This window comes from Pecten maximus, chromosome 10, assembly GCF_902652985.1.
Source record: "Pecten maximus chromosome 10, xPecMax1.1, whole genome shotgun sequence".
Taxonomy (NCBI): Eukaryota; Metazoa; Mollusca; class Bivalvia; order Pectinida; family Pectinidae; genus Pecten; species Pecten maximus.
In genome coordinates, this window is record NC_047024.1 from 33,725,264 (window position 1) to 33,740,485 (window position 15,222).

At 34.9% G+C, this 15,222-nt stretch overlaps 1 protein-coding gene across 1 annotated transcript; it reads right to left on the bottom strand.

Moving 5' to 3' along the window:
• Positions 1-285: 285 nt before the first annotated feature.
• On the bottom strand, positions 286-13,233 carry LOC117335424 (ecdysone-induced protein 78C-like). The gene is made up of 8 exons (XM_033895399.1): positions 12,555-13,233; positions 10,411-10,538; positions 9,643-9,784; positions 7,503-7,711; positions 6,475-6,619; positions 5,816-5,979; positions 5,094-5,199; positions 286-4,855 (listed from the first exon to the last, which is right to left on the bottom strand). Exons 1-8 carry the CDS (start codon positions 12,805-12,807, stop codon positions 4,593-4,595), a joined length of 1,410 nt encoding a protein of 469 aa, XP_033751290.1. The 5' UTR covers positions 12,808-13,233; the 3' UTR covers positions 286-4,592.
• Between the last annotated feature and the right edge of the window lie 1,989 nt (positions 13,234-15,222).

Sequence of the window (15,222 nt, forward strand, 5' to 3'; positions counted from 1 at the left end):
ATTCTCAAATAGGTGTAAAAATTCACATCTAGTAAATATTTCTCAATCTAAATCTAGTTCTAGTCATTGTGGTAAATAGCTTTGAAATGTTATGTATGGTTACAATATACAAATATGAAAATCAGATCCTTAAGAGATTTCTATATACATCTCCTCATTCTTGTAACAAATCCATCCCCACAAGCTGGGAATTATGCAAATTTCACCGGCTCAACAAAAGTGTGTAGAGTTTATGAAATAACTGTTAATATACATAACAATAGTCCAGCTTAGTGGTTTTTTTTTAAATATGACAGAAAATATATATCAAACAGTACACAAGCCGTTTCACCATGTTCAGGTAGAGGATTATAAACCACACACAGGTGATCTTTGTATATATATATATATATATATATACACAGCACAAATGTAAAGTTCGGGGTGAAACAGTGTCCTGAGAAATACTAGTACTTATTGTCATAATGACTGAAAAGTTAATGTAGCATATAAATGGAAAATAAAGCTGAGACAAGAACTCAAACCTTGAACAAGGGTGACAAGACTTAACCCATTCCATAAACCTGATTGGTGTATATTTCTTTAACGCTGAAAAACATTAAAATTGTGTAGGAATTTGTGACAAAATGATTATGAATGTTTAACCAGAGAATAGAATACAAGCATAATGAATCCAAGCTTCATGGAGTGTAACTAAAATTAGAGCCTTGATTAAAAGTCATCAAAAGGAACATAATTTTATTTAAAGCAGTTTCAGTTATACAATTTACCATATTAGATATGTTCATTCAAAAACTGTTTCTAATTAAACCAAAACCCCATTTAACAAGTCCTTTATGCTGAAAAGTATTAAACAACGGTCTTAAAAAGCTCACTTTGAAGTTTGTGTTTCTGAAGTGTAATATACCCGGTAGTTGAGGTCAGAAGCATACCAGTATTTCTGATTGAGGCCTTTTTGCTGATTATTATAATATGAGATGTCATTTTGTGTATTTATCAACAATTTGTGGTTCTTAACACAGAGTCCCATAGCAAATGATGCCTTGTGTCAAAAAAATCTACTCGGCCATTCTGTATATCTTTTTTAAATGAGAAGTTGAGTGACAGCTAAAGGATGAATGTTGCTGCACAATGGGTTAAGTATGTACATGTATTTTAGACAGATTAAAAGCTAGAAATCCTTTATTATATTGGAATTATTTATGATGGACACAGGCAAGTTTTTTTTCTCATTATCTATATGATAGTACTACATGTACCAATGTACTCTAATGGGTAGATATCAGTGTTACTTCTAGATCTGTGTCGTCTATACAATGTAGATAATCTAGATACCTAAATTACAACTGTAATTTCAAAACTAGTTATCAATATGAAATGGATTATACACCTGTTAACACAGAGATATCTTATATAAAATGTATAACAATGAACATTGAGCTCATCCTAACAATTTTAAAAGTCACTGGCCTTCATTATCTTAAATCAGAACCCACAGGTCATGCCCCCAATATGGCTGACCATCACAGTAAAAACTTTACAAAAACATTAATAATGAAATAACATAATTCTATCCTATCCCAAACCCTCTTGAATACCAAGTAAGTATTTCTCCTTCCCTAAAACAAACAAAAACAATAGGTGTGATAGCACTAATCTGTTATAAAACTTAATCTGCACGTTTAATCGTTGCTTATAATTTGTTAATTAAAATCAATAAAACAATATATAAAACAGAAATCTTTCATTGTCAGAAGCAAAAGGATGCCTTTTTATCGAGTGATTGGAAAAGGTTTTGAGAAATTAATTCGAAGGGTTCAACCTACAGATAAACAGTAGAAGCTAAACTGTTGACAAACTTTAAATTCAGTGATGCTACAGTTTCAATACCTACTGTCAGGACTAGAAACTCTAGCTGTGTTAATCATTTTTTCTGAACATGACTGTATTCAATAATGTATCAACACCAACTGCAGAACATACAGTAAGATGAATACCACTGTGTGTAATTGTGATATGTAGTGCAAACAGAGATTTATAGCCATTTTACTTCCTGGCCAAAGAACCTGTCCAGCTGAGTTCATAATGGTAAACTGCCAAATCTGTACACAGTTCAAGATTCCATTTTTCTCTCCAGAGTTTCCTTTGATACAGTGCCAAACTGAAAATGTGCAAATTTTACTGGTGGCAGTATAACAAGATTTCACCTGGTGGTACTTGAATTTGTCAGGCTGTGCTTCTGAAAATTTGAATTCAAAAGAATCACTAATATCGGTAATAAAAGGTTTAAACTATTAAACATACTCTAGGTTCCAAGTTATCCCATGTTTCCATAGATAGACTGGAGACAGCTTAAGTAAACAAGCAGATCAAATCTGCCTTCAAAATTGAAAAGTGCAGTTAATCTATGATTGCAGAATATACATAAAAACCTTGCTCTCGTTACTGTGCTAATATAAGATTGTTTGCAGTATATTATAACAGACAAATTAGAACTATAATTATATTTGAAAATACTTCAGATTCAGTTGAAAAAAATAAAATCTAATATTCTTTTTATATTCCTTCTACAGCTGAAAATGTACAACAAAATATAAACAAGTAATATGTAAACAAGTAAAAATCATTAACAAAAACACTGGTAATTGTAGTAAAGATCAGTTTAAGCCAACTCCTGGTGAAACAAAATTGCACTTTACAGCAATATATACATACACTGGAGTTGATCATCATCATCTTATCCATTATAGTAATTGAAAACAAAACAAGATTTTAAAACAACAATAATAAAAACAATAATATGAAAACACTTGATGTTGATTCTGTTTGATTCCTTAATTATTTTCTAGCAGTTAAAAAAATAAGCGCTATATATAGATTTTCTTGGTTTGTTATACAACCAGTCAATACAACAATACATCAAAAAGTATAAACTCATGGAGTCTAGCTACACACATATATGACGTGATACTGATATGGAAATATTAACAATGCTGAGTTACTGTGGAAGCTGATCAGAGGTTTAAACCAACTAATGCAAAGATTCACCTGAGCATATCAAGACTGGCCATTTTATAGACGACCTTACAACAGACAATTCCTACCAAACATGACCGAAGACAATCTTTTAATTAAACCTGAGTTGAGGACGAAGTAAAATTCGAAAACTGACCACAACACTTGTTTGCATATATATATATATTAAAACATGTAAATTGTGATTCCATTAATGACACTTGGTTTAAACTAAACTATTCTTAGAAAATGAACTGTTTGCTAATACTCTTACAAGTCCTTTCTTGAAATAATCATAATATATCTATTAAAAAAATACTGATATGATGCTTAGTTACAAAATAACATCTTAAGTCGTTATTAAATATTCACATTTTTGTTTATGCCTGCCATTTTTCTTTTCTTTTCTAACTGACATCTTGACATAAATTCCGGATCAGGAACATTTTTTATGAATAAAATTTTCATCATATAAGGTAATTTAATGTTTAAAAGATCTGATCACATTTACACCAGGAATTCTAATGTTAGATGAATTCTGTAAAGTCACAAACAGATTTTATGACACATCCCAATAAAATTAAGATCACACTGTCAACATAGTTATTTTGGCGCAATAAATGTATAGCTCAAATTTTTTTTTAAACAAATTAACGCGATGATTAAACAATATACTAAAAACTACAATAAATACATTTGTATGCAGCACATTGTATGCAGCACAATGTTGTACTGTAAAAAATGTGTATCAGCACAGTATTTAACAGCGTGACAAAGGGTTGTACAAAGCGTAGTGATCCAGCCGACTCATTATCTATGGTATGTGTAATACTAGATGACATTGGTATCATGTGACTTTTCTATCAAAACTAATACATCGTTTCATTTTCATGATGCTTAATAAGTAAATTGTGTGAAATTTCTTGTGGAGGGTTTAACATATTAAACAAATTTAAGTTAATATGACCCTGTTTGTTATACTGATACTTAATTAACAGTTGAGGTTATTTTGGTAACAAACCAGACTTGAAATATACTAGGGCAGATGAAAGCTAAGGCACCCAGGAACTGGGTTTTATACCTGACCAGCCTGTAAAACCAGATTTGATAAGCTGCCAACGGTCAAATGGGCTAAATGTAAAAACACTCCATACAGGTGTAAAATTTCCCACATTCTAGTGAGAGGCTTCTTTGGTAGATTTTGCCAATATTTAGTGAAAGGAAGAAAAATGATTTTAATCTGTAAATACAAGTGAGGTAGATTATGAACTTTTCAGTAAAAACCTCTGATCAGCCTTCACTAGTTAGATAAAAACTAGCTAAATATGTACTAGATATATTGCCATTTCAGTGTAACATGATATAAACCCTTGGGGTTTTCCTTACTCATTACAATCTTCAAAATGACCTGAAACCAACCCAACCAGTTCCAAAATCTGCTTAAGACATATATGTCACAAAATCAGGTAATTGTCTTCCTCCCAAGAGATATCACCCAGTAATGTTAATCTCCTGGGTGTCCAGTGGATCTTCACAGGTCACCAAGTATTTAGAATCAGCTTATTGTGACACCATAATCAAGAATCATCTGCATGCTTTGGTATATCGTAGATTTCTGAGAACAGGGGAGGTAACCTGATTCTTTGCCACTGGGCACGGTACCACTGTATTATATCACTGTGCTGACTCCCTAGGGATCGCAGCTGTGGTAGCTTCACAATGGTAGTACCAAACAAGTTCTCCTCTGTTGAATGGTTTCGACAGATTTGTAGTTTAAGGGCCTCTATCAGCTTGTCCTGGATTTTTTCAACCGACTTCATATCACCTAGGCCTCGCCGATCTGAGTTTGAAAAAAAAATTAAGTGGAGTAGAATGTGCATTCATAATAAAAACATGCTAGAACCACAAGAATATCTTGACAAATAGCATCAATTTTTATCAAAATCATATATCAGTGCATTAGTGATTGTTTTATCCTTAAGTCCTGGTCTGTTAATAATCTGAAATGATATGGGATATCAGCTTTAATCAAGTGAAGATGAAACAGGAATCACATCATTTTACAGTATACAGCTTACCTGGAGTAGCCAGCACTATAGCAGCAAAGAGACCAATCTCTGTGTCGTTAAGGTTAAGTTGGTTAAAGCTTATAGCCAAGTCAAACATACAGGACACAAACTCCGGCTGGAAAGTCAGAAAAGATGTATGGAGAATATTACCTCAACCAGACTTTCTTTATTATAATAAATAGTCTATACAGATAAAGGTTCTTGATCTGCTTAGGATTAATAGTAGAGGTAAACAAGGATATGTTTGTGGTTGTGATTTCAAATTGCATACTTTGTAAATAGACAGCATATAATGAGTACAGTTTTAAGAATAATTAACATCATTCAGAATATCATTGGAATTTTCACAGACTTTTATATATGGATACAATTAAAAACAGCGTTGCTGTGCGGATTGGTGATGTTAATTTTTAGGTTCAATCATTTTTTATTTTTGTAGTACATTAAAATTTGTATTGACATTTGAAACATTTATATAATCAATCATCATTTAATTATTTTGTGATGAATGGCAAAGCTATGAGAGTAATAATCTTATACATCATGATACTATATATTACCTTTAGGGGAATCTGGAACAACAAATCTACAATGTACTTTACTACAAAGAACAATGAAGACTGTACATGTTGAACTAGTATGCAAATAGGGAAGAATACTGGACTACAAATGTATGTATTTGTACCAATCAATAGATACTTTACTAAGATCAGTCAGTATGTTAAACTTACAGAAAATACAACAGACAATTCCTCGCGCTGTATCATGTTGCCCTCCTCAAATGTCAGAAAGCCTTCATGTTTGTTGAACATGCGCGCCATTCTGGTGAGCCACACCTCAAAGAAGCTGCCCTTGATAAGGATGAGCTGATCGTCCTGAGAGAGGTCTGAAAAACCTTCAAATAAAATAGGTACATTTACAGGTGTGAATTGTACTTTAATACTTTAAATCATAAATATTTCTCTTTTCTATTAAAGTAATCTCAGTTATATCTAGCTAGCCATTTCAATCAAAATAGCCTGTTACTGGTGAAGTAGTGATTGATTTAGACAGCTTGAGAACATGTGTTTTGAATGTTTATAACAAGTATCACTACAGTGACGAAAGAATTTTTTATGGTAACTGGTTCCGTTAGGAATCACTTTAAAGTCATGATTGATCGTCACTGTTGATCAATAACTCAAGGCAATAGTGAACAGACAAAGAAATATAGATCTACAAATTTTAAGTATTCATCATAAGGATGAAAATGCAGTAAGGAATATTACGCTGTAAGATATCCAGCAATGTTTGTAAATATTAATACACGTTAAGGTAAATTTAAATGTATGTCGATCAGTGCAGAGGCAATTTCCTGAATGATCAGCATATAACACTATTTGGGATATACCTGGTATACGCTTGCCAAACTCCACTACACTGTTAATTGTTGGTGTGATCAGGGAAGCGAGACACAACCACATGGACAACTTCTGTGCTTCCAACTCCTCATCTGTAAACTGGACAGGGGTGGTGGGGATGGGTATCTGCTGCATCTGAACAATATGCATAGAATATTAGATGTGGTCAATTCGTAAAAGTTTTTATTTTCCTTTACAAGAAAAATTGATATTTTGACAGATTTTACAGTCAAATTGTTGAGGACAAATTCTACAAGTGGTAGCCATTTTGTTGTACCATTTTCACTTCTTGATGTAATGTAATTGTCCATATCACGATGTTACAATTGGTTTCTTACTGGTGCAGCCAATGGAAAATGCTCTAGGGTATATATTTGTATAGTTGGAAATATTCTCAGTGATTTGATTTTGCTATATTTGAGGTCATTAAATATAGTATGAAAATATATACTCTGTGAATATTTATAACCTGAATTATAGATGTACAATGTATATTGTACATTGTACATCACTTAAATGTATAGATGTTTCGAACTGTTTCTTGCAGAATATTTACAGAGATGTTTCGCAAAGTATAATACCTGTGAACTAGTTTTTACTGATACAAACACAAAATACTTGTCCATGGAAATCAAACAACTTATAAAGAATGCAAAAATGTTACCAAGATGATTTCACTGGATAATAGCTATATAGGCCAATAATAATGTGATCGAAGTCTTTGTCATTTAACACTTACACTTCAGCATTAGGCATCATACCTGATGATCAGTGTGGTATTTCCACAGAAAACATTGGTGATGATCACATTTGCCCTGGTGTAGCTGAAGTCACTCTCACAAAACTTCATCTCACAGGCGCTGCATTTTTATCAACACCAGACAGGGTTTTGGACAACTTGGACATCTGTCATGTATTGTAATGATTTCATATTTGATTTAATTCTATAATAATTGTATTTAGCTGTACATGTTAACCCTTTAATTTGTATGCCCTGACCCCAGCACTGTATACTTACCAGGGTAGACTGTTTCTTCTGTATATGCTTGACTTTATCCTCAGTTACAGTACAGTTGGCATGGTGAGCCTGTGAGACACTGAGAATGATGTCGTAGATAGCAAGTTGTTTGTTTTCCAAGTCTGTCTGATCCAGGTTCTGGTCTGTAGATGTAACACACTGATCGTCTTGGCTTTTGGAACGTTTTGGCACACGACCGTAACGTACAGCTGTTAATACAAAATATGATGGGGTCTTAAAACAGTATTTTTTACACTTTTCATGCAATTTGCAGTTAATTACTAAATGCAGCTGAATTTGAAAAATAAAAATAAAATCCAAGATGGCTGCCTGTCGGCCATGTTGTTTTCTGATTGGTCTCAAAATGCAATATGCATAACTAGGCACCAAGGGGAACCTACATATGAAATTTGAGAATGATCCCTTCAGTACTTCCTCAGAAATAGTGATAACAAACTTCATTTGTCAAAATCAAAGATGGCTGCCTGTCGGCCATCTTGTTTTCTGATTGGTCTCAAAATGCAATATGCATAACTAGGCACCAAGGGGAACCTACATATGAAATTTGAGGAAGATCCCTTCAGTACTTTCTCAGAAATAGCGATAACAAACTTCAATGGTCAAAATCCAAGATGGCTGCCTGTCGGCCATCTTGTTTTCCGATCGGTCCCAAAATGCAATATGCATAATAAGACACCAAGGGGAACCTAGATATGAAATTTGAGAAAGATCCCTTCAGTACTTTCTCAGAAATAGCGATAACAAACTTCAATGGTCAAAATCCAAGATGGCTGCCTGTCGGCCATGTTGTTTTCCGATCGGTCCCAAAATGCAATATGCATAACTCGGCACCAAGGGGAACCTACATATGAAATTTGAGAAAGATCCCTTCAGTACTTTCTCAGAAATAGCGATAACAAACTTCAATGGTCAAAATCCAAGATGGCTGCCTGTCGGCCATGTTGTTTTCCGATCGGTCCCAAAATGCAATATGCATAACTAGGCACCAAGAGGAACCTACATATGAAATTTGAGAAAGATCCCTTCAGTACTTTCTCAGAAATAGCGATAACAAACTTCAATGGTCAAAATCCAAGATGGCTGCCTGTCAGCCATCTTGTTTTCCGATCGGTCCCAAAATGCAATATGCATAACTAGGCACCAAGGGGAACCTACATATGAAATTTGAGAAAGATCCCTTCAGTACTTTCTCAGAAATAGCGATAACAAACTTCAATGGTCAAAATCCAAGATGGCTGCCTGTCGGCCATGTTGTTTTTCGATCGGTCCCAAAATGCAATATGCATAACTAGGCACCAAGGGGAACCTACATATGAAATTTGAGAAAGATCCCTTCTGTACTTTCTCAGAAATAGCGATAACAAACTTCAATGGTCAAAATCCAAGATGGCTGCCTGTCGGCCATGTTGTTTTTCGATCGGTCCCAAAATGCAATATGCATAACTAGGCACCAAGGGGAACCTACATATGAAATTTGAGAAAGATCCCTTCAGTACTTTCTCAGAAATAGCGATAACAAACTTCAATTGTCAAAATCCAAGATGGCTGCCTGTCGGCCATGTTGTTTTTCGATCGGTCCCAAAATGCAATATGCATAACTAGGCACCAAGGGGAACCTACATATGAAGTTTGAGAAAGATCTCTTTAGTACTTTCTGAGGATTAGCGATAACAAGAATTGTTTACGGACGGACGGAGGGACGGACGGACGGAGGGACGGACGGAGGGACGGACGGACGGACGGACGACGGACCACGGACGCAGGGCGATTTGAATAGCCCACCATCTGATGATGGTGGGCTAAAAATCTTACCAAAAGGAATATGAATATGCAATTCTTATTAATTTTGGAGATTATGTTCAATAGTCTTTTTTTATTAACAATCTTCTAAAACCATTAAGTTGAACGAAAACTTCTTAACTATAGCTCCTTTGAACCTTATAAATACCTTGTCAACTACAATGCAGATCATTTCCCAACCACTACTTTTTGAACCTAACAAAGTTACGTTTCTGATGGTAAAATAACAACTAATGATAACATAACATGCTGGAGGCTATATGGTAGTCACACATGTGTTAACTGGTTTACCTTAGATGTCAGTATTTGTAAAACTTACAGTCTCGAGACATGCCCACTGCCAGGCACTTCTTAAAACGGCAGTACTGACATCGATTGCGGTTTAACCTGATCACCATACATTTCCCATCTCTCAGACAGCGATACTCGATCTGCTTCTGTATGCTCCGACGGAAAAAACCCTGAATTGAGAAAACAGATCATCTGCAGTATTAAATATACCTGGTAGTTTTAATAACATATGAATATTTACTCCTGAATAAAGCAGTAGTTATTTATTACATCACATACAAATTACGTATGATAAAATTGTGATAAAAGTGACTTTCCCAGTATTGCATCCCAAAAATGCATTCTAGATTGATATCTGGATCTGTATATTATTACATTACATGCATATATATGTTAGATTTACATTTACAGGGAAAAGTCTATAATAGTAGTCCTTATTTTGTAATTTGCATAAAGATATGCATGTTAATTGATATTTAGTCCTTAGACTTTTAGTAAATAATATGACGATTTGACTACTTGCTTTCATACACGAATATTGCAGAATTATTTAACTTTTCAAAACTGATACATTGTGCAACGTCCTTCACAACTGTAATTAAAGTTCTGTTTTTTAAATATCAACTCCATAAACTAAAAAGACGTCAACTACAAAAGTCTGATCTTGATTTCATTTCACCTAGGCCTAATAATAGCACATATAATGAATCTCAGTTTTTATTTATTATCTATTTAAATTATCTTTATATGGATCATCAATCATTCTAGAAAAGGGAGATAATCAACTTTATTTTACCTTACACCCTTCACAAGATGTGACACCATAGTGGAAACCAGATGCTTTGTCTCCACACACTTTACAGGGAACAAAAGTCTGCTTAGGACTGTTGGAGTCAGCTGCAGCAGCCTGGATCACATTTTCTTCTGTAAAATGGTAATTATTTATCAGTAGGAACTCAAAAGTGAACCGATGAAAATAACACACTGAAAATAATCCATGCAGATTCTAGTCTAGCTATCGAACGTGCTACTTATGAAGCCATTAACCCTTTTAACCCTAAGAAACTTTAGTGGACTCCGCCTTTCTTTCATAATTTCAAGTCCAATATGGTCAATAGGGGTTAAAGGGAAAAGTATTCCCATATGCCTCAGAAATACAGCTAGTAATTATATAAGATGCCCTCTCCACTTAGACACAAGCAGCAGAGATTATTTTATGGTGACAGTAGTTATACATATAGTGTTACATGACACACCAGAAATTTCAAATTTGACTGTTCCGAAATGAAGCACAATTATTGGTCAACCGTAGAGCTAAGTTCTATCAATTTCATATTGACCAGTGTCAAATCGTTCATACTATCGTAGTGTGTCCTATAGCTAGTGATGTGTTAATTAAACTTGACCGTGATGTGTTAATTAAACTTGACCAAGATCCTTGTGTGAAATGAAAAATAAAGAAGTGATTACAAAACTTCTACTTTGATGGTCATTATCACTTTCCTTGTCATATGTTCTATATTTGTTTAACTTCAACCTAAATCGTGCACAAACATAACAAGCTTAAGTGCTAATAAAAAAAAATTGGGATGTTTTAAACCATGCCACCAGCATTAAAACTATTGCCGTTTATCTTTTTTTAAAGATACTTCTTCAAGTGTCGTTTTGGTACTTCAGTGCAAAAGATTTGTACTTAAGTGAAAAGTTTTTGCTGTTATGTGATTTTTTTTGCCATTATGTTAAGTTTTTTTTACTTGAGTGCATTTTTTTCCCATTTAAAGTAGAGCAATGGAGGGTATTATCGTCAGGCGGTTGTTATCGTCAGTTTTTACAAAAGTTTTGAATATTTCATTAAATGTTGAAGTCAAATTGCTGTTGTTTTCATTGAACAAATTTGTGATTTTTTAGAACGTTTCTGGCCTTATTTTCATTCAGACAAAGTTTCCTAACAGATAATATTTACGTTTAAATATTTTAATAATCTTCACGTCATAATTTTTTGATGTTCTTACGTCACTTAATAAGGTAAGTGCATCATATTTCTCCTATCAATATCCAAATCTCGAAGCAAACATTGGAATGTTTGTGAAATATGTGAAGTTCCGCCGCGTCTGCTAAGTTGACCCGCGTTGTATGTACATCCGGGCTTCTTCGATGCCGTAAATCGGCCTGACGATAACTGCCACAATTTGGTACACTGGAGGCAGTTATCGTCAGTTTTGCATAATCAAAATAAATAACCTAGTCTTTTAGAAGACCCAATTGTTTGTTCTAAATTAAAGATTTGATTTTAAAAGATCAGTATTTGATCTGTGTCTTCCAAGTTTCATCTGTTATTTATTGATATCGTAATATTGTATTAGCATACGTAAGATCGATGTTGAATGTAATTTTCACTGTTGCAAAGTGCTTGAAAGCTAGGGCAGCACGTGCAGAAACCCAAAACATTTCCGACAATGATAATTGCCCGGTTGCATATTTGTAAACGGTTTAAATGCATTTTTTTTTGTTGATCAATGCATGTTCTTTAAACGTAGACATGATATTTTTTGTGTTTATAACAAGAAACATTTCAAAACGCATGAAAATATTGACGGTGACGATAACTGCCTCTGTTCGGCCGGAAATACAAATAAAGTATGTTCCCTCGTATAAGTGACAAACGCTCAACGAGTCAGACTCGGGTAAACACAACACTAGCCTAAGCTTAACCTACAACAGTTATTTTATTTTTATGAACAGTATTCACTGGTAATGAAGCAGTCATACTTAACCTGACGATAATACCCTCCATTGCTCTAGTTTGTTATTTATCCTCAAACAGCCAACCATGTTTGACAGATCTTATGTTTTTTAATTACATTACGTACATTGTGATGTGTACGCACAACTGTCAAGCTTTTGATTGTACCGGTCGTTGAACTTAAGATATTTGCATACCTTTTATGTGTTTGACAGGTGTAAACATTTCCTCGCTGTGCGAACTGTCAATCAAATCCCTCTCCCCCCGGAAACCAGTGGAACTTGAAGCCGCCATCACTCCTGCCCCGAAGTCCATGCTATTTGTCGTTGACCCCTGACTGTCCACAACATCAGTGGACTGGTTGAGGTAGTGTGTCGAGGTCAATCTGCTTCTCCTGGCGTACACATCAGATAGAGAACTGCTCGCCTCAGCACTCTCCGATACCTCCATGGCCTCAGATGACGTTAGGTCAGTGAAAGTGCATTTAAGGATAACTATAAGGCCCCAGTAAATTACGAATTCTTGCAAGATCCCATTTCATCTTCATATCTCTAGTTGTCCATTTATATAAGATCTGGACATTTAGTCCAATCAGTTTCTCACAAACAATGAGAAATTTCCTCATCCACTCGACATCGCCAATCAGCTGTTCAATGTTTTATCATGTGGAGCGACGAAATATCCGCTTCAAAGAGAATGCGCGTCAATTTGATGCATATCTTTTACGTGCAAGGTAAATGATAGTTCTTACCTCCTATATAAGCTGTGTATTGCACCATCATCATTTGCAATATTTGTCACAAACCTAAATAATGAAATTCGATAAGACAAAAAACATATGTAAATGATTTCAACATGGTGGGTCTATTTACCACATTCCTGTCTGTCCGGATAATCTCCCATGATGCATTTCGAAATTATAAGAGTGCGCGAGTACTTTCGGTTTGCGACACTTTGGTATTTCATTGATCCACCTTTGATGAGGGATGACAGTAGCGGTAGATGTTGTATGAGTTTATTTCATTATTGAATGCAAATAAAATGCGATTTAATTAAAAAAAATTACATTTTATACTGTGGACGACTGACACAGCTATACTAAGAAGATTCTAATCACGCTCGACATGTTATTCAAGGTTTAGCCTTGAGTTTGAGCTCATTTGCACTTGACATAAACACTACACACAACAGACCAAGCGTAATATAGGGAAAGTTCTCAAAATTCAAATCAAGAGTACGTTTTTTGTTTACATGTCGGGCCTACATGTACCTGTATATCCAATTGGGCCTATATTAAAGGTCTCGATTACCTCCAACTAATATACAATTAACAAATTTATTTAATAAGTGTTTTCTTGCACATTTCGATCAGTCTACATAGAGAGAGAGAGAGAGAGAGAGAGAGAGAGAGAGAGAGAGAGAGAGAGAGAGAGAGAGAGAGAGAGAGAGAGAGAGAGAGAGAGAGGGGGGGGGGGGCGGGGGAGTCACACTGACATATTTTAAATTAGTCATTAAGTCACACTGAAGTAAGAAAGAAAGAAAATATCAAACCAAATGTATCATATTGCACAAAATCATATTCAGCTGGTCCTGTTCCACAATAATGGTTCCACAGCCTTTATTGGTAGCAGAGTCATGATTCATTAATTTATGTTTGTATACTGAATACAAGCATATTGTTTTGAATTTTCCCCTTTTTTGCTACAAAAGAAAGAAAGAAAGAAAGAAAGAAAGAAAGAAAGGGATGAGGGATAAGTATAACTGTCAATTGGTGATCAATATTTTGTTGGGTGGGTGCTAGGGTAATGATGTGTATGGGGCGCCGTTTTACTATTTATTCCCATTTGGTGATATCACCTATTCAAATGAGTGATATCACCCATTCGAATAGGTGATATCACTCATTCGAATAGGTGATATCACTCATTCGAATAGGTGATATCACTTATTGAAACGAATAGGTGATATCACTCATTCGAATAGGTGATATCACTTAATGAAACGAATAGGTGATATCACTGATTGAATAGGTGATATCACCAAATGGGAATAAATAGTAAAACGGCGCCCCATAGATGTGAGCGGTCAATACTGTAGCACGTACTGTGACATAATATAACTTCCTACGACAGTTATTCAGATATATATTCGTTATTCGGTTTATACATGTAATTTATCTTTATTCTTTCCGTAAGTCTAACTATAAGAAGCCAGAAAAAAGATTCGTCAGCTTATTAGGAAGTATACTGTTGTTTGACCATACATACATGTACTTGGTTTTGACTTTTGATGATGTTCTAAATGCGCTAAAATTACCCCTCATCTTACATAGCTGTGTTTACAGTAAAATGTGTGCCAATTAGAAAGTATTTGTGGATAGATTTATCAAAGTAGGCGCGCCGTCTATAAATTTATCGTCAGGTATATTGTGATAGATTTATTGAAGAAGGCGCCGTGTATAAATGATTTAATTACAAACCATACTTATCTACTATATATGTATACATTGTATTATTATTTGCATCGGTACGTATATTACCGGTCAGCAGGCAGGGTCTTTCTTTCCAGGACCTGACAGGCATGCTCTCAACAATGTACATCATTATCTTTGTCGTCGTCGTCGTCATCGTCGTCATCATCACCACCACCATCATCACCACCACCATCATCATCATCATCATCATCATCATCATCATCACCATCATCACCACCACCACCACCACCACCACCACCACCATCATCATCATCATCATCATCATCATCATCATCATCATCACCACCACCACCACCACCACCACCACCACCACCATCATCATCATCATCATCACCATCATCACCACCACCACCACCACCACCACCACCATC